This window comes from Podarcis raffonei, chromosome 2, assembly GCF_027172205.1.
Source record: "Podarcis raffonei isolate rPodRaf1 chromosome 2, rPodRaf1.pri, whole genome shotgun sequence".
Lineage (NCBI taxonomy): Eukaryota > Metazoa > Chordata > Lepidosauria > Squamata > Lacertidae > Podarcis > Podarcis raffonei.
Genome location: NC_070603.1, coordinates 112,757,699 through 112,778,374, shown reverse-complemented (window position 1 = coordinate 112,778,374; position 20,676 = coordinate 112,757,699). Strand labels below are relative to the sequence as shown.

The 20,676-nt window shown below is 46.2% G+C and overlaps 1 protein-coding gene across 1 annotated transcript; it reads right to left on the bottom strand.

Moving 5' to 3' along the window:
- Positions 1-1,028: 1,028 nt before the first annotated feature.
- Positions 1,029-13,728, bottom strand: LOC128409020 (tripartite motif-containing protein 10-like). The gene is made up of 9 exons (XM_053379180.1): positions 13,302-13,728; positions 10,079-10,393; positions 7,803-7,898; positions 6,463-6,693; positions 6,320-6,342; positions 5,213-5,322; positions 4,294-4,320; positions 3,960-4,019; positions 1,029-2,244 (listed from the first exon to the last, which is right to left on the bottom strand). Exons 1-9 carry the CDS (start codon positions 13,716-13,718, stop codon positions 1,688-1,690), a joined length of 1,836 nt encoding a protein of 611 aa, XP_053235155.1. The 5' UTR covers positions 13,719-13,728; the 3' UTR covers positions 1,029-1,687.
- Positions 13,729-20,676: the final 6,948 nt, after the last annotated feature.

The window sequence follows — 20,676 nt, the reverse complement described above, 5'->3', positions numbered from 1 at the left end:
AGGCAGGTTAAAGCTATGCTGCCGGCTGGAGTGACCAGTTCAGAGATCCTTCCATACAGAAATCCAAAAGGCTTGGTTACCCATTTCTTCCCAAGGTGGGAGGGGAAGTAAAATAGACGAAGCCTGGCAGGACAGCTTACTCTATGGTTTTAACCTCTTCACACACTAATTACTCAAGCATGCTGGATTATACTGGTTACTTTAGGAATTCTAGAGTGCATATGCATATGTAGAATAGTGCATAGAATATGCAATAATTGATCATATTTTCATCAGAAAAAAGCTTGTTTCTTGATTAGATTAAGGAATATGACTGGAATTTTTAAAAATCCAGGTGGATAAGCTCAGCATAGAGATTTTAGTGTGCATTTCTCCTTATGCAATTTTGGCCAATATACCCATTTTTGCAAGTAGTTTCGCTAGACATAATGCATGTTTGTATGCTATAGTGACTAATATATGCAGTTTTATGCACAATTCCCCCTAATGTACATATTATCTGCCTAGAAGACTGCTAAATTCTGCATAGCAACATTCTGAGAAGTGTGGATTTTGAAGGATAGATAGGCTTTGGTTCACACATTGTTATGGGGAGTGTAAATTTGGTATTTTTGTATTAGCATGCAAATCAAACCAAATTTCTCCTCCTGTACCTACTAGGGCTGCTGAGTGCATTTGGCTGAGTCCCAAACTGAATCAGGCTGATTTGGGGGAAAGGGGGGAGAATCCGGGCATCAACCGAGTCAGGTTCAAATAGCCCTGGATTGGGTTGCAAATCCCAGAGCAATCCAGGGCTGTCAGAGGGTGGGACATCCCTGTCTGCACGTGGGTGATGTGCAGACCCAGGGACCGCAAACTGGGGCCACGAGGCAGATCAGTGGGGTCTCAGCAGAACCCTAATACACACTTCCACAGCTGCTATTTGCACCAGAAGGAAAGCTTCCACTAATACAGCCCTAATACACCCCCACAGCTGCTATTTGCACCAGAAGGAAAGCTTCCATTAATACATCCCTAATACACCCCCCCCAGTTGCTATTTGCGCCAGAAGGAAAGCTTCCATTAGCACAGCCCTAATACACCCCCCACAGCTGCTATTTGCACCAGAAGGAAAGCTTCCACTAATACAGCCCTAATACACCCCCAAGCTGCTATTTGTACCAGAAGGAAAGCTTCCATTAATACAGCCCTAATACACCCCCACAGCTGCTATTTGCACCAGAAGGAAAGCTTCCTTTAACACAGCCCTAATACACCCCCACAGCTGCTATTTGCACCAGAAGGAAAGCTTCCACTAATACAGCCCTAATACACCCCCAAGCTGCTATTTGCACCAGAAGGAAAGCTTCCATTAATACAGCCCTAATACACCCCCACAGCTGCCATTTGCACCAGAAGGAAAGCTTCCATTAGCACAGCCCTAATACACCCCCACAGCTGCTATTTGCACCAGAAGGAAAGCTTCCTTTAATACAGCCCTAATACACCCCCACAGCTGCTATTTGCACCAGAAGGAAAGCTTCCACTAATACAGCCTTAATACACCCCCAAGCTGCTATTTGCACCAGAAGGAAAGCTTCCATTAATACAGCCCTAATACACCCCCACAGCTGCCATTTGCACCAGAAGGAAAGCTTTCACTAGCTATCTGTTTTCAGGGAAAGACCAGGGCTGGTGAATATTCTGCTCAGTTTCCACACTTCAATTCAAGTCCTTCTCCCCCCAGACAAAAAAAGGGACGAATGGCCTCCCCAGCAAACGAAGCTGCCGAAAAAGTGAAAATGGAGGCATCTGTATCGGCATCAAAAAACTCCACCTGGCGTGCCTTGTAATCCAGGGATACTCGGATCTTCCTCACCTGATGTGCCAAGTGTGAATGGCTTGGCTTGCGGGAAGTGAAAGCAGTGAGCTTTTTGGAAAAGGGGCTCACCCCCACAGCCCAGACCCCAGCTTTAGGGCTCAGGTTGAAACCTTTATTTCTCTGGAAGGACTCTCGTGCCGCCCCTACGATCCACAAGCACTCCTGATCCATGTATTCCTTGTCTTCTTCATTTAAATCTAGCTCGACCTCCCACCAATGTCTCCCGGACGTGAACTTCTCGCGGCCCAGCACGTAGGGTATGCAGATCAGTTCGTCCGTGTCCTCGGCCTGGTCGTCAGACACTTCCCCAACCTTCACGCTCTTCAGATCGGCAGACAGCGCAAGCAGAGGGTGTGCCGTTTGTGGATCCAGAGTCACGCTCACTGAAGGGCACACAGACAAAGGGAAAATAAACGTGGGCTTAAATCTCCTGGCGAGTAAGCGTACACTCCTAAGCAGATGAGAAGGAACGATCCCTTCGGGTCTGCTACACCTGGGAACACCACCTTTAGCTATGGTTTCTACCCATTTCCAGTCAGAGACATATTTACATCATAGCTGTCAACTTATAGATTTGAAAAGAAGGGACCAGCAGCCTCGAAAATAAGGGATCAGCAGCCAAAATAAGGGATTTTGCTATTGTAAAGAGTAGGATTGACAGATTCTGTCAATCCGATATGAGGCGGTTGTGGCGCTGCGGCGGCCGCTGAAGTGCCGCCCTTCTGCGTGCCTCCCCATCCTCTTCCTCCTCCCTCAGGCCGCCTCCTCAGCTGCCGCCACCGCTGCCGCCTCCAGGCTTGTGGGCGGCGTGGGTGAGAGTCTCTCTCCCTCACCCCCTCTCTCTTGGGTAGGGAAGGGCCGATGGAACTCCTCGCGCGCGCTCTCTCGCAGCGGAGGACCCCGAGCCGGGCGAGCATGAAACCCGGGAAATTTAAGGGACATCATCAATAAGGGACAGCAGTGGGACACGGCACTGGGATAAGGGAGTTTCCCGCCAAATAAGGGGTGGGTGAAAGCTATACGTAGAGATGACTCTGAAGACTGTTTGAAAACTACAGCTAGTGCAGAATTCAGCGGCCAGGTTGCTCGAGCAAAACGGTCTGAGCATATTACACCAATCCTGGTCCGATTTCACTGGCTACCAATTAGTTTCCAGGCCCATTTCAAAGTGCTGGTTTCGACCTATAAAGCCTTAAATGGCTCAGGACCGCAATACCTCAAGGACCGCCTCTTTCCATAAGAACCTACCCGGACCCTGAGATCATCTTCTGAGACCCTCCTTCGTGTGCCTCCTCTTCAAGAGGTTTGGAGGGGGGTCACACGAGAACGGGGCCTTCTCTGCAGTGGCTCCCCATCTGTGGAATGCTCTCCCTGGGGAAGTTCGGCTGGTGCCTTCATTATACACCTTTAGGTGCCAGGTAAAAATGTTCCTTTTTAACTAGGCCTTTGGTTGACTTCATCAACATCCTATGCCCTTTTAAAATGTAGCTCTTTTTTGGGGTGGGGCATTATTGGGTTATTCTTTTTATTTTGATTTTATATATTGTGATCTTTTTTGTGAACCGCCCTGAGACCTCCAGGTATAGGGCGGTATATAAATTCAATTAACAACAACAACAACAACAACAATTAATAATACTAACAACAACAATAATAATAATTACTCATTTGTTAGACTTGGTAGTTTTTATTTGAATGACATGCTCTCAGCGACTATGGTTAATGTTTTATGTGTCATTGGGTGTCCTTATTTTCATTGTAGGGCTTGTGTTTCCATCTAATTCTTCCAGAACTTACTTTTGTTCAGTTCTCGTTTAAGAAGCAATAGAATAAAATGATCATCATACATGTTTCAGCGGTTGCTTCTTTTAAAAAAAGCCCTGTTACAGTACTTCCCTGATTAAGATCGGCATTTAAATATAGGGCTATGCTGAATGAATTAACTTTTGGATGGCATGTCAGGCACAGTTAAGAAACAATTATTATTTACTCAATTTACTGAATTTATTCCCAGAATAAAACCAGTTCTGCTCCTTGACTCTTTTCCAAGCACCATCTCCCACCAAGATTTAGTTCTCATTTAGTTCCATAATATTACCTTTCTCCAGTTTTTGCTCCAGAGGCGCTGTATTGTGAGTGAGAAATTTATTCAAACCTTCTGAAATATAAAAATGAGGTACTGTATTTCATGGGTTGTTTTGCTTTTTTAGGTTGATTATTGCTTTGTGTGACTCACAAGCAAGCAAGGAGCAGCAGCAATGTACAAAATAGCAATATGTCAACTTGACCTCGATTAAGATCATCACATAAATTAGAATTACATTAGATGTGCTACAGATTTAAAGTGGGTGACTTTCTGTGGTCAGCAGACGGACCCACTGGCAACTTATCCCATCAAAATATCCCTTGGTGTTCTGTCCCCCCAAAATTACCTTTCTTCAGTGCTTCCTCCAGGGAATCTGTTTGAGGAGGTGGGAGAAGGAAGGAAATGTTAGGTTTAAAAATGACAAATTCGCTCAAAGAGCTTATCAATATGTAATAAATAATGTACCGTATTTTTCGCACCATAGGACGCACTTTTTCCCCTCCAAAAATGAAGGGGAAATGTGTGTGTGTCCTATGGGGCGAATGCAGGCTTTCACTGAAGCCTGGAGAGCGATAGGGGTCAGTGCACACCGACCCCTCTCGCTCTCCAGGCTTCAGGAAGCTATCCGCAAGCCTTGCAAGCCCGGCGGGAGTTCCCGCGGGCTCACAAGGCTTGCGGGCAGCAGCCTGCAGCCCCGGCGAGTGTCCGCAAGCCTTGCGCGCCCGGCGGGAGGTCCCGACGGGCGCGCGAGGCTTGGGGCGGCAGCCTGTCGCCCGAAGCACGGGGAGCCCTCTGGAGGGCTCCCGTGCTTCGGGCGAGTGTTCGCAAGGCTTGGGGCGGCAACCGCGGCTGGGGGGGGAATAATTTTTTTTATTCATTCCCCCCCCCAAAAAACGAGGTGCGTCCTATGGGCTGGTGCGCCCTATAGAACGAAAAATACGGTAGATTTCATTTTTTTGAAAAAAAAATCATATTTACTGCAATGTTTCCAGCTCTACTGCAATCTTCCAAGATGTAGTTGCTAGGCCTCTCCAGAATCTCTCAGGTTTACACCATTGATTTGCATAAAGGCATCGCAATGTTTTTGTTTCCATGCCTTTCGCTGGCAAGGAATTTTGCCTTTTTCACAGCCGGGTGGATGTTTCTGTTGCATATTCCATCCCGGGCCCTAGATCGCTTTCCTCCACAGGGATATTTTTGAGAGCTCATGCTCTCTCTCTCTCTCTCTCTCCCCCCGCCCCCGACTCCCGAGCTGCCCCAAATACCTGCACATTTCACCATAGCGTTTATTAGCATTGAATTTTTCTGACAACAGATCTTGAGTCTCTCCTCCAACCAGGTGGAAAGGTCTGCTGAATGCTCCACTCGTTTCTCCCTGTACCCGGGAAGGAAAGATGGTTTTGCGAAAAGAAAGCTTAAAGAATGGTAATTCCTCTAATGCTTTATAGATTCAATGCGCGGCACTTGTCGTTTGAAAAGGTTTTTAAGTAGCCAGCGCTTTTGGGGGAAGTAGAGAGGGAGGAATGGAGGGGACTACAGCCTGGTTCTATATAGAGGGGCTTCTTGGGCTCACACAACAATGTGCTTCATCCCTCTGAAGGTGACCCGGAAACTACAACTAATCCAGAATGCGGCAGCTAGACTGGTAACTGGGAGTGGCTGCTGAGACCGTATAACACCGGTCTTGAAAGACCTGCATTGGCTCCCAGTACATTTCCAAGCACAATTCAAAGTGTTGGTGCTGACCTTTAAAGCCCTAAATGACATTAGCCCTGTATACCTGAAGGAGCGTCTCTAGCTCCATTGTTCAGCCTGGACTCTGAGGTCCAGCTCCGAGGGCCTTCTGGTGGTTCCATTCCTGCAAATAGTGAAGCTACAGGGAAGCAGGCAGAGGGCCTTCTCGGTGGTGGCGCCTGCCCTGTGGAACGCCCTCCTGTCAGATGTCAAGGAAATAAACAACTATCTGGCTTTTAGAAGACATCTGAAGGCAGCCCTGTTTTGGGAAGTTTTTAATGTTTGATGTTTTATAGTGCTTTTAATATTCTTTTGGGAGCCGCCCAGGGTGGCTGGGGAAACCCAGCCAGATGTGAGGGGTATAAATCATCATCATCCCTGTCAAGACAAATGTAGCTGTGGACAAATTATCTGTGCCAAATAATGTCAGATCCAAAGGGTGTAGAAGCTAGACTAAAAACTGTGTAACAGAAAGGAAGAAGATAAGCCAGTTATTGCTCACCTTGCCCTGCAGCCTATGGACATTATAATGTTTATTCTGCTTTTGCTACTGTTAGCTGCATCAAGACTTTCTGGGGAATAAGCAGGGATTTATTTATTTTTAAGAGTCAGTAATGGCAGGAGAAGAAGCTGCATACCTGAGCAAGATACTTTCGATGTCCTGAAAGAGAAAGATACAGAGAAGTCTGTCTCATATTTGTGTTACCAGGAGGACTGATTTGCCCTGTTTTCTCTGCGGAAAACCAAATGTCACTTTCAGGTGACATTGACTCCATCTCACCTGAAGGAACAGTTGCGGAGGCTGCTCACACTTCTCCTCCAGCTCAGCGATCAATTTCGTGAGGTAAGAAATGTCCTCCGAGAGTCTGTTGCCATTTTCCGCCACCTTCTTCTTAATCTCCTTTTCTAGGTTTCTCAGGCGGGCCAGCGAGGAACTCTCTTTTTCCTCCAGAGAATTTTGCATCTTCTCAAAGGCGTCTTTGATTTTCTGCTTTTCTTTGTTTAACTGTTTCTGAGGAAAGAACGCCCACACAGGTGTCACAAATGCACCTGGAACAAACATGGAAGCCCCCCCTCTGTCCTCCACACATACACATAAATCCACTCCACATATCAGACGTGCAACATGCACAGGTAACACAACACACATCCAGTACTGGCAATCCCCCATTTACACACATCCAGCTGACCCATGACTGCACACACATGCAGCTACTTTCAGGCTGCACACAGGGCAAGGAATGGCTAAGGTTCCAAAATTTTAGGAAAGTAGGAAGTAGGAAAGTTCTAGCCTTTCCTGCCATACCAGCCTGTGGGTTTAAAGGATGCTATGCTAGCAATTCGAAAGCAAGTGCAAGTAGATAAATACCTTCCGGCGGGAAGGTAAATGGGGTTTCCGTGCACTGCTCTGTTTTCGCCAGAAGCGGCTTAGTCATGCTGGCCACATGACATGGAAAAACTTACTGTGGAAGTGGACAAACACTGGCTCCTTCAGCCTGTAAAGCGAGATGAGCGCCGCAACCCCAGAGTCGTTCGCGACTGGACTTAACTGTCAGGGGTCCTTTGAAGGTAAAGGGACCCCTCACCATTAGGTCCAGTTGTGGCCGACTCTGGGGTTGCAGCGCTCATCTTGCTTTATTGGCTGAGGGAGCCGGCGTACAGCTTCCAGGTCATGTGGCCAGCATGACTAAGCCGCTTCTGGCGAACCAGAGCAGCGCACGGAAATGCCATTTACCTTCCCACCGGAGCGGTATCTATTTATCTACTTGCACTTTGACGTGCTTTCGAACTGCTAGGTTGGCAGGAGCAGGGACCGAGCAACGGGAGCTCAACCCGTCGCGGGGATTCGAACCGCCGACCTTCTGATCAACAAGTCCTAGGCTTTGTGGTTTAACCCACAGCGCCACCCTTAGGGGTCCTTTACCTTTACCTTCATCTTTTATGTACATGATTTAGAGGGCTTTGTGGAATAGCCTCTGGCTAGTCTGGCCAAGTGCAAGGCAGTTTTAAAGCGACAGGCTTTCTGGGGTTCAGGTTTGCTCCACGATCCCTGCCTTGGCTGCGAGTCTGTTGTCTACGCACAACCTTGGCTTGCAAAGATCTTGAATGAAAAAAACCTACCAGACATTTCTCCTTTTCCTCTTCTACAGACTGTTGCTGATTGACAAGGTTTTGCTTTTCTTTCTCCAAAGACTTCAGCTGGCTCTGGGTTCTTTCCTGCACAGATTGAAAATAACATTGTGTGCCACCCAAGTCTCCGAGCGGCGAAAGATTCCCGGGGTTCCGGGCGCTTTCTCATCAGGGTTCGTGTTTCCTTTTGGGAATGAGGCACAGCAGAGACTGTGGTGCCTTTATGATATGTGGTTTGTTTACACATATATACAACTATCTGTGAGTTGAGGGAGGGGCATTTGCCATCTCCCCTTCCTTTGTTCTCCTTACACCTCCCCCCGGAGACTCGCATGGCTATTACAAAAATTAGAAACCTTGGTTAGACTTTAACACATGTAGGCAACCTAAGGCCCGGGGGCCGGATGTGGCCCAATCTCCATCTCCATCTGGCCCACGGATGGTCCAAGAATCAGCGTGTTTTTCATGAGTAGAACGTGTCCTTTTATTTAAAAAGCATCTCTGGGTTATTTGTGGGGCCTGCCTGGTGTTTTTACATGAGTAGAATGTGTGCTTTTATTTAAAATGCATCTCTGGGTTATTTGTGGAGCATAGGAATTTGTTCATCCCTCCCCCCAAATATAGTCTGGCCCACCACATGGTCTGAGGGATGGTGGACTGGCCCACGGCTGAAAAAGGGTGCTGATCCCTATTTTAACACTTGCTGGATCCTGGGATTAGAGAGGTCTGGCACTGACAAACTCGTAACGATACAGTGGTGCCTCGCAAGACGAACGCCTCGCAAAACGAAAAACTCGCAAGACGAAAGAGTTTTCCGTTTTTGAGTCGTTCCGCAAGACGAATTTCCCTATGGGCTTGCTTCGCAAGAAGAAAGCCCATAGGGAAATCTCCGGGGAAAATGATCAGAAAAAATGATTTTGGGCCACCCTGTAGATTCCTTAAGTAGGTTTGTCTGAAACATTGACATGATCATGGGTAGCTAAGAGGGCAGAGGCCATTGCTGTGGTGATGCTTCATCTTCCCCATGTCTTTGTACTATGCAGCAGACCGAAAAGGGCTTATGTCTCATCTAAGCATGAAGGATCTAGTAATTTGCAGAGGTTTCTTCCTACGCCCTCCTTGGAAAATAAAGACCATATCCCAGGCATCCCTGATCCTGCGGCCCTCCAGATGTTTTGGCCTACAACTCCCATGATCCCTAGCTAACAGGACCAGTGGTCAGGGATGATGGGAGTTGTAGTACAAAACATCTGGAGGGCCAAAGGTTGGGGATGCCTGCCATATCCCCCTACCCCCCACCCCTTTTCTGAGTATGTTAGATACATATTATATGATCCAGTCTGATTCTGAATCAAACTATTTGTTCCTCTAGCAAAAAGCTGCCTTCAGGTTTGTAGGATATTAGATAGAATTATTTCACTTTCTCAGCCCAATTGGAAGGAACTGAACCTGGGATCTTAGTTTGCCCTGTGGAAAGCCCTCCCATCAGATGTCAAAGAATTATTTGACTTTTGGAAGACATCTGAAGTTTTTAATGGTTGATGTTGATGGCTGCATATAAATAATAAAATTATTATTATTATTATTATTATTATTATTATTATTACTACTAAGGCTCATCTGGAGCAAATCTGAAGCAGATGCATTGCGGAACCTGAGCATTAAATTGCGCCATACAGCCAACAACCTCCCTGCGAGAAGTGAGGTTACAGGGAACCAGGCAGAGGGCCTTCTTGGTAGTGGCGCCCGCCCTGCGGAACACCCTCCCACCAGATGTCAAGGAAATAAACAACTATCAGACTTTTAGAAGACATTTAGTAGCCCTCTTTAGGGAAGTTTTTAATGCTTGATGTTTTGTCATGTTTTCAATATTCTGTTGGGAGCCACTCAGAGTGGCTGGGGAAACCCAGCCAGATGAGTGTGGTATAATTAATAAATTGTTGTTGTTGTTGTTGTTGTTGTTGTTGTTGTTGTTACAACTCTCCAAACTCTCAGGCAGAATTTTATAGACTGAGATTACCTGGGGCGGATCTACACTCATCATTTATAATGTTTAAAATGCGTTAACAGAGGGCTCTGCAGAGCAGTGAGCCGCCAGCAATGGAAAACTACCATTAAGCGTTAGAGAACATTATATTCAATCACCTTTAGAAGATCAATGTAGATCCAGCCCTGGATTAAATCGGGAGTCTTCTATATGTAATTCAGCACTGACTATAATAGGAAAAGAGGATCCCAGCATGACCCCCCCCCACACCTTACTTTACCTTATATAATTTCAGTGGAAGGAGTTTGAGACCTTCTACTGTTTCTGCCAGCTGCAAATTGGATCGAAAATTCCACTTCTGGATCCGGGATTTGCAAAGAGGACACTTCAACACTCCCCCATCCTGATTTTCCAATATCTTACAATAGCAGGTGATGCACCCCCGGCAGAAGTTGTGGCCGCAGTCCAGCACCACAGGGTCTGTAAGATACTCCCTGCAGATGGAGCAAGTGGTTTCCTCTTCCTCATTTGTGGTTGGTGAGCCCACAACTGGGGTCTTCGTGGCATTGATGTTAGGAGGTGCAGCTTGGGTCACCTGCAGAATGGATATGTTTTAGAAGAGTTTGAATTTGATATCCCGCTTTATCACTACCCTAAGGAGTCTCCAAGCGGCTAACATTCTCCTTTCCCTTCCTCCCCCACAACAAACACTCTGTGAGGTGAGTGGGGCTGAGAGACTTCAGAGAAGTGGGACTGGCCCAAGGTCACCCAGCAGCTGCGTGTGGAGGAGTGGGGAAGCGAACCCGGTGCACTAGTTTACGAGTCCACCGCTCTTAACCACTACACCACGCTGGCGTAAATTGCTGTAGGATAATAACTATGACCAAACTGCGGGAGGCAGTGGAAGACAGGAGTACCTGGCGTGCTCTGGTCCATGGGGTCACGAAGAGTCAGACACGACTAAACGACTAAACAACAACAATAACTATTTGAAAATTATTATTATTATTATTATTATTATTATTATTATTATTATTATTATTAGTCCCTTTTTGCACAGAGGTCTCCAAGAGACTTAAAAGAGTTTAAAACAGTATTCAGATAAACATAAATAGCAGCTGGGCAAAAACATACACAGTTCATCAAAATTTACAAAACAGCTCTCCCAACAGCCCAGAAAGATCACTTCTATGGAGTCGGCTTGCATGTCCTCTAATACATTGCATGGAATCCAACATAGCACTAAGGCAATCGTTTCATCAGCACAAGGATTTCTGCTTGGGCAATGAATTGTTCTCCCACTGGAGGGGCTACTTTGCCTGCAAATTTCATACAATCATAGAATTGGAAGGGACCCTGAGGGTCATCTAGTCCAACCCCCTACAATGCAGGAATCTCAGCTGAAGCATCCCTGACAGATGGCCATCCAAGCTCTGCTTAAAAACCTCCAAGGAAGGAGAGTCCACCGCCTCTCGTAGGAATCTGCTGAACAGACTGAATGTTCAGTCGGAATCTCCTTTCTTGTAATTTAAAGCCATTGGTTTGCACCCTACCCTCCAGAGCAGGAGAAAACAAACTTGCTCCCTCTTGCGTGTGACATAGCCCTTGAAATATATTCAGAGTCCTGTAGTGATTTCATGCTCTTTATTGCAGCTTGTAAAACAGTGATTGAATTGCCCCCCAAACCTCAGGCTTTTATATACCGTATTTTTCGCTCTATAGGATGCACTTTTCCCCCTCCAAAAATTAAGGGGAAATGTGTGTGCATCCTATGCAGCGAATGTAGGCTCCTTGGCTTCAGCGATAGCAACGCAAAGCCTCCAAAGCACAGAGGGAGCACTCCCTCCACAATGGAGGCTTCGTGTTGCTTTTGCTGAAGCCTGAAGACCGAGAGGGGTCGGTGCGCACCGACCCCTCTCGCTCTCCAGGCTTCAGGGATAGCCGCCTGAAGCCTTTGGAGCGCAGCAGGACTTCGCGCTGAGCTCCAAAGGCTTCGGGTTACTTTTGCTGAAGCCAGGAGAGCAAGACTCTCCTGGCTTCAGCAGAGAGGGAGAGCTGTGCGGCGCCCCTTCAGCCAAGCGGGAGGAGAAATGGAAGGGGCTCCGTTTCTCCTGCCGCTTCGCTGAAGGGGCGCTGAGCAGAGAGGGGGAGAATTTTCCCCCTTGTTCTCCCCCTGTAAAAGAAGGTGCGTCCTATGGTCGGGTGCGTCCTATAGAGTGAAAAATGCGGTACATTATTTACACAACGAGTCCTGTCTGATTGGCTGATTCTGCTTCCTTCCTGGAGCTTGATTGGACTTTTCCTGCAAGCCAATCAGTTTTATCATTCTAGAATCCTACCTGCCTATTGTTCTAGGATCCAAGCTTAGTTCATAACAGCCCTTCAGATATTTCACTCACTTATGTGAAAAGGAAAAGAGATTATAGCCATTTTTAAATTCCCCATTATAGTAAATGGGGTCAGAAACAAAGCTTCAGATTTAACAGATCAAATATGGACCCCAATTTGCCGATGCATTTAGCTATGTTGTGATTTTGGTCTGTTTTTATTTTGAGGGTGTGTTGGATGGTGGCTGATAGATTGGTTTAAGCATTTATTAAGTTATTTAGCCATACTTATTGCAAAAGGTTTATATCCTGCTTGGTTGTAATAAAACCTCAAAGTCATTTACAAAAATAAATATTTTTATATAATTATTGGCAAAAGGAGAGAGATAAAAGCAGCTATTTACGACATTTAGAAATTAATTAGAATCAAGGATAAGCCAAAACCCAGATTAAAACACACGTCAACATCCTACATGCCTGGAGTTACACGCCTGCAGAACTTCTTTTTATCAGTTCCTACACTTTGGACACCAAGAAGACTTCAACAACTTTCCCTCGGGATGTTCCTGACAATGGGCTGGAAGCACCTCTGCTTGGGCAACAGATTTCTGCATGTGCAGTGAGACTTCCTCTCCCTCTCCCGTCCCCTCCACCCCCCCTGCACGCCCTCAAAATCAGCTCAAGGGTTGCTTAGCCATCATTTAGTCTCGTACCCAAGATGATTCTGCTATTCCCCCAAATATGGCCAATGGCAGTGGCTGAACCATTCCTAGAAGTGATGGCAAGGTGTTCTGAAGTTAGCCAAAAGAGGAAAACCTCCACCACGCTCGACTGCCACATTCCCTCCCTACAAAAGGTGTTCGAATTTAACCCCCAGGCCCCCAAAGTAACAAAAAGAAGTCTCAGTTTCCCCCTGCAGCTCAAATGGCCTCATGAAAGTGTACATGGAATACCATGGGATCATAGAATCGTGGAGTCATCTAGTCCAACCCTCTGTGATGCAGAGATCTTTTGCCCAACGTGGGGATTGAACCCACAACCTTGAGATTCAGAGTCTCATGCGCTACCAACTGAGCTGTCCGTGTGTGTGTGTGAGAGAGAGATATCTTCAGCTTGAACCTCCAGGAAGAAGACCCAATTATTTCCCTGTCCTCTTCCTTCGTGGAGATCTCCTACCTTGGACCCTTGAGCGGCCACTTCTGCAGGAACCACATCCTGGATTTTGTCCTCCTTGCTGCATTTGGACACGGTGCAGATGGGGGCTCGATCCTCCTTGCAGGAGAGCCTCAGGGGATCTTGGTGACTCTTGCTCACTTCCTTCCTTTCGGCATCTCTTTTCGCCCCCTCCTGAAGTTTCCTGACCAGCTGTACAAGGTTGGCCAGTTGCTGGTTGGGCTTGAAGTTCCTTTGATGGACGGTTTCGCCACACAGCAGGCAGGAAGGGTCTCTGTTGGGCTCTCCCCAGTGAGGCAGCGAGGGGAGACAGGCTTGGCAGAAATTGTGCCCGCAGTCAATAGTCACAGGATCATCGAAGCATTGCTTGCAGATGGAACAAATCTGGTCAGGGAACTCATGGAGAGAGACTGAAGCCATGGCTTGCTTGCTTGCTTGCTTGCTTGCTTGCTTGCTTGCTTTCTGTCTTTCTGTCTTTCCTCAGCACATAATGAGGGACTTATATTGCATTTGGGATGCCAGGGTCTTGGTGTCAGAGTTCCAGGATTGGTCTGAAAATGTGGGCGGGGTTAATGCCTCCCCCTTTTCTCAGGCGGTTCCTGGAAATCACACATACTAAGTGGCTGCACAAACGTTGACACTACACAGCTGATTCTGCCTCTGCTGTTGCTGTGACAAGCAAACACCCTCTCTGCATAGACCTCTCTCTGCATAGAGATTCCCAGAGCAGTTCAGGATCCTGTGTGTCCGTGACTGCCCTTTACACAGAAGTAGGGGCAGGGGAGAAATGCAATTCAGTGCACATTTTAAAGTTCACCGTGCTTAACCAGCCCTTTCTGAAACCCCATGGGAAGCGAAACACAGCCATTCTTTGAAATTTTCACGTCTCTGAATTTTGCAGTGCAGATCTTGAGCCAGAAGGGATTTTCTGCAAAGGTTCTTGTGCTAAGGTGAACCGTGAATAAAAACGAATATCTTATTGAAAATAACATACAGTATTGAGCGAAACGGCTTTGTTGACAAATTTGCACGCCAGGCAAAATTGTGTACAATTTGGTTCGTATTAGGAGAAATTTGTTCCTATTAGGAGAAAACTGATGGTGACTTGAACAATAATAGCAAACTGATGTGGAAGCTTAAGGCTAGAAAGATGAGAAATTGAGAGAAACTGGAATGGACAGTCACCCATCCCTATACACAAGTAACACACGTAGAGGCCTTGGGTGTGGAATCAGCCACATAACAACTGTTGGAATGTGCTGGAACATCTGCTTAAACAGAACGTCCCTAAAGCGGTATAAAAAGGGGTTCATGTGCAAATGCTCCATATGCATAAGAACATTTTGAAAGATGAGTACAGTTGAATGGAAGCACTTGAGGCTCAGTAAGTAGGATACAGTGGTACCTTGGGTTACATACGCTTCAGGTTACAGACTCTGCTAACCCAGAAATAGTGCTTCAGGTTAAGAACTTTGCTTCAGGATGAGAACAGAAATCGTGCTCTCCATAGTCCAACTCTCCATAAAAATCAAGAGCATCATAACATCAAACACTCATGTAGAGCATTAAATATTGAAAATATTCCACATGCATTACGCATATTCATCTGCAGATGTGCTGAACGAAGCAGATTATAGAGGCCTCTTTTGACCTACATTTAGACGGTGAAACAGCTTTAGTCACCCCGACCTCTCAAAGGAATAATAATAATAATAATAATAATAATTTATTATTTATACCCCGCCCATCTGGCTGGGCTTCCCCAGCCACTCTGGGCGGCTTCCAACAAAATATTAAAATACTGTAATACATCAAACATTAAAAGCTTCCCTAAACAGGGCTGCCTTCAGATGTCTTCTAAAAGTCTGTTAGTTGTTGTTCTCTTTGACATCTGATGGCAGGGCGTTCCACAGGGTGGGTGCCACTATCAAGAAGGCTCTCTGCCTGGTTCCCTGTAACTTGGCTTCTCGCAGTGAGGGAACCGCCAGAAGACCCTCGGAGCTGGACCTCAGTGTCCAGGAAGAATGATGGGGGTGGAGACGCTCCTTCAGGTATACTGGGCCGAGGCCATTTAGGGCTTTAAAGGTCAACACCAACACTTTGAATTGTGCTCGGAAACGTACTGGGAGCCAATGCAGGTCTTTCAAGTCCGGTGTTATATGGTCTCGCGCCCAAGTGCCTTGGTGGGCCTTGCAGAGGGGGAGGCCGTGGCCTCAGTGAGGCGGCCTCAGCCTCATGGTGGGTGGCGACTTACAAAGTTAAAGCAGTGGGCAGCAGGTGGGTGGGTGGGGTTGACCAAGTCGGCCTGGCTGGGTTGGAGGGGGCGGCATGTGTGTGATGTCACGCATGGACAACAGGCTCCCTCAATGTTGGGTGCAGCTTGATACCTCTGCCTGAGACCCACCTCTGATTCACTCCTTAAACTCACTACAGGACCCCCTTGCACATAAGAACATAAGAAGAGCCTGCAGGATCAGGCCAATGGCCCATCCAGTCCAGCTTCCTCTTCTTATAGTGGCCGACCAGATGCATGTTGAGTTATAAACAGTGCTAAGAATCCCTGAAGTGAAGTCATTTCCCATATACCACCCATTGAGTCTTCATCCAGCCAAAACCTTCTGACTCCAAACAGATAACAGCAAGTTATATAAATCTTTCTAACTTTGTTTCCCCCCCAAAAAATTATTAGTTTTCACAATATTGTAAACAAACAAACACATAAGACAAACAAACATAAATCATAGCCTTATTGAAACTTACAGTTATTAAATTTGTTAAGTGACTTCCTCGCTTCCCCTTGTTGGATTTCATTGCATGTCCTTTTAACGGTTTTCCAAATCCCAATTTTTATGAAATTTAACTTAAAACATTAACATCCTTAGATCGTCACCTTATGGAATTAAACATATTAATTCACTTAGCATAAATAAAATCCTAAGCCCATTAAGTATCTGCAAGCTATTTTCAGTTAGTTTAACTTAACAAATTTCACTAAATAATCATTAAATTTATTCCACTCTTTCTGATACTCCTCCTCCTTCTGGTCGCGGACGCTTCCGGTCAGGTCGGCTAGCTCCGAAAATTCCATCATCTTCATCTGCCATTTTTCTATTGTTGGTAATTCTTGGGTTTTCCACTTTTTAGCTAACAAAATACGAGCAGCAGTTGTGGCATACAAAAATAATTTAACATCTTTCTTGGGCAATTCCAAACCTGTTATTCCAAGAAGAAAGGCCTCTGGTTTCTTTATAAATGTATATTTCAACATTTTTTTCAATTCATTATAAATCTTTTCCCAGATTTCACCTTGGGACAGGTCCACCACATATGATAAAAGGTTCCTTCCTTTTCTTTACATTTCCAACATATAGTCACCATTATGATGTATCTTTGCTAATTTTACAGGAGTCAAATACCATCTATGCATCAGCCAGCTCTTTCCACGAGAGCCATTGCCAAAACCTTCTGACTCCAAACAGATAACAGCAAGTTATAGAAACCTTTCCAATTTTGATGGGATGCAGCCAGCAGAAATGTAATCAGTTCTTTATTTAAAGCATCTGTCTTGAAAATTGTTGATAAAGATTTTTTGGGGTGTACACTGAACCGTTTGTTTGTGGAACAAACTTAATGAAGAAGCGTATGAACTCATGTTGGCAATCATGACAATCATCGTCTTATCTCTTTGTGCAACATCAACATAGTTTTGTGTTCGGGACCCAATCCTTGGCAGAGAGCTTCTATCACAAGTACTTAATTTGATAAAGTTAATGGTTTTCACATGTCCTAGAACAGAAGGCATGCCACTCATAGGTTTGGAAGCTAGTGCTTTGCTTTTAACTTTCTTGTAGAAGAAGAAATGAATCCAACTAGCCTTTGGAGCAACTCTGTGAACAAGTTGGACCAGGCCATTCTCCCTTCCTATTACAGATGGAGCAAATTGTTCTTCAAAGTTTCGGTTTTCTTCAAAGGGCTCTTCAAAGACCGGGTGTCACTTTTTTGAAAGATAATAATCAAGTGGTTTATTTTTCAATCCGACGTGCTTTCTTTCTAAACACTTTGATGGTTCTTATGTTTCCAAACTTTCATTTGCTAAGCACATTTCGCACACTGAGGTGTTGGTCTGCTATTCTTCTAGTACAGTGGTACCTTGGGTAAAGAACTTAATTCATTCTGGAGGTATGTTCTTAACCTGAAACTGTTCTTAACCTGAAGCACCACTTTAGCTAATGGGGCCTTCTGCTGCTGCTGCGCCGCCGGAGCACAATTTCTGTCCTCATCCTGAAGCAAAGTTCTTAACCTGAAGCACTATTTCTGGGTTAGCGGAGTCTATAACCTGAAGTGTATGTAACCTGAAGCGTATGTAACCAGAGGTACCACTGTATAGGATTTCAACCTTGTGCTTAGCTTCTTGGGCAAGTTGCTTATCTCTGAGCCTCACCACTTTGCTCTTTGTAAAATGGGTTTTAGGGACTCTTCTGTTTGGTTAATGTCCATTAGGACATCTGGAACATGTTGGTTATGTTTCTGCAGCACAGTGGGCTCCCCCTCAGACCCCAGTGTTGAAGCAACCACTTCTCACAGAAACCTAAGGTACCACCGTACAAGAGAACCTCTGTTTCAAGTGTTGTGGGTCAAAACTTCAGACCCTTTGAGTAGTTGTGTCTTTTTTTTACTTTCTGGGAGGCTGCTCTTTGGTGAAGGCGGCCTGTTCTTGAGCAGAAAGGCGAGAAGCTATCACCATGATGTTTGTGTTTTCTTATCAAAAAAGCAACCATTGCACCCAAAATGATTGCATTTTGCATCTCCTTTGGCTTTCAGTTACTTTTACCAATTCCTTTCTTTATCTGCCCCCTGCTGGTGCCTCCCCCTCCCCCTCAACCTTCTGGTACTTTTTGTCCTCGTGTCACCTGTCTTGCTTTTGCTTCTCTCTCCACACCTTTTGTTTTCTCTTTGCCTCATCTTTGCACCTTTCTCAGTCATAGAATTATAGAACTGTAGAGTTGGGGGGGGGAACCATGAGGATCATCTAGTCCAACCCCCTGCAATGCAGGAATCTCGACTCAAGCATTCCTGACAAGATGGCCGCCCAACCTCTGCTCAGAAAACTCAGAAGAGTCCACAACCCCCTGAGGGAGTCTGTTCCACTGTCGATGTTTTGTCGGAATTGCCTTTCTTGTAACTTGAAGCCTGTGCTGGGCCCAGGGGTAACCCGCAAATCCGGTTCAGAATCCGAAGGTTCCGCTAGGAGTCAGTCTGACAGGGCCAAGGCAGGACACGAGGCAGGAAACCAGGCAAGGATGGGTACAGGATCTCTGGCATACAGCAATGTTGCTCCCGCAACCTAGGGTGAGGTCCGAGAGCCTTTGTCGGGGTAACAGCCGATCCTGATCCCCCGGCGACTCACCTCCCTGCTTCGCCCGAAGGTGAGCACTCCTCCTGCGAGTACTCAGGTCTTTCCTTCTCTCAGACCTGAGTCTCTGCAGCTCGGGAGACGTCAGAGGGTTACTAGACCCAGGGGCCGCCTCAGCCTCCCCTGACCAAAGCGGTAGTGGAGCAGCTGTAAGTGATGGCCCAGCTGGAGGCAACAAGGTAATCCCCGCATCTGGAGCCAGGGCAGGCTCAGGCCCCTGACTCGGCCCAGCTGGTGCTTGTTGCAGGGGCACCTGTGCAGACTGGGACTCTTCAGGATCAGGCCCCAGACTTGGTTCAGATGATGCCTGAGGCAAAGGATCCGGTGCAGACTGAGACTCCTCTGGTCCGAGCCTGAGTCCCAGGCCATCACAAAGCCATTGGTTCTAGTCCTACCCTGCTCATGGCGCATTTGTTGTGGACCCGTGCATCTTGTCCGCCATACAAAGGCAATCATTATTGCAGAAGAGGGAAACATTTGGCTATCTGCATGATGAAATCTAATTAAGTGCTTAAATGAGCTGGTGCTGACAAGCCTCTCCCCTCTCCCCCTGTCATATGCTTCCCATATTTTTGATACAATTTGCTCGTTCAATTTGCAACTATATACCTTTGGTCTGTTCCAGCTTCCAAAACCCTTTTACATAAAGGGAAAATGTGGGAACATTACATTCAGGCCATCACACATATGTCAATGTCCAACTCCAACTCCTTGAAAGATCCCATCAATGGGGTCTCCAATTTTTTAACACATCACTTGGGAAGACAGGCAAACCAATACCAGTGTACTGGAAGAAGCAAAGATCACCAGTGTCGAAGCAATGATTCTTCAACATCTACTTCGTTGGACTGGTCATGTTGTGCAGATGCCTGATTATTGTCTTCCAAAGCAACTACTCTATTCCGAACTTAAAAATGGAAAGCGGAATGCTAGTGCTCTACAAAAGAGGTTTAAAGACTCTCTCAAGGCAAATCTTTAAAAATGTGGTATGAATACCGACAACTGGGAAACACTGGCCTGCAAGCGCTGCAATTGGAGAACAGCCTTTACCAAAGGTGTCATGGACTTTGAAGATGCTCAAACTCAGGATGAAAGGGAGAAACATGCTAAGAGGAAGGCATGCTTGGCAAACCCTCACTGTGATCAACTCCCGCCTGGAAACCAATGTCTCCACTGTGGAAGGATGTATGGATCCAGAATTGATCTCCACAGTCAATTATGGACTCACTGTTAAGGCCGTGTTCATGGAAGACAATCTTACTCAGCTACGAGTGATCGCCAAAGAAGAAGAACATATGTCAACGAGTCATTACAGAACAGGCCATGTGCCCACCTTGGGCAACCTCACAATAGCACATTGTTTTGCTTTTAGCTCATGTATTGGTAATCTACAAGGGAAGAATTCTGTGTTGATCACTGTGTGTAGGTTTGAGTGCCTGGAGGAGGAGGAGGAAGGAATTGGAGCTATTTCTGTTCTGAACATGGAAGAATGTTGGAATGGCGGTGAATGAGTAGAGCTAGTGACATGGCGCTGTCCATGCTAAATGCATCGCTTTACCTCTCATCTCAAGGCCAGATGTACAATAAATGTGGAGTTGATAAATTTTATCCTTGTGGAACAGAGGATACACGTGTTGCCAAACCAGGAGTAGCCTGCACACCTGTTATAATCAGAGATGGCTTCTAGGATTCTAGACCAAGGGTTCCCGGAGTGCGTCTGTGGACCGTCAGAGGCCTATGAGCTTCATTCAGGTGGTCTGCAGTGGCAACTCTGTGGGGTGACATAGCTTTGTGTGTGTGAAAAACGTTGTGTGTGGGGGGGGGATGGTGGATCAAGTCAAAAGACTATCTGGCCCAATATTGCATTCTCACACTGGCCAACCATGTTCTGGAAGCCCAGGGTTCAAAAGCACTCTTTGTTCCCGCCATCTGGTATTCAGACTGACAGGCAGGGAAAATACATAG

Bases quoted from the DNA above. Each gene is read 5' to 3' on its own strand.
- LOC128409020 (XM_053379180.1), bottom strand. From the start codon at position 13,718: ATGGCTTCAGTCTCTCTCCATGAGTTCCCTGACCAGATTTGTTCCATC. The intron at 6,343-6,462 runs GTGAGATGGAGT...TTTCTCTTTCAG, and splicing joins CTCCGCAACTGTTCCTTCAG to GACATCGAAAGTATCTTGCT. The intron at 4,020-4,293 runs GTAATTTTGGGG...TTTATATTTCAG, and splicing joins GGAGGAAGCACTGAAGAAAG to AAGGTTTGAATAAATTTCTC.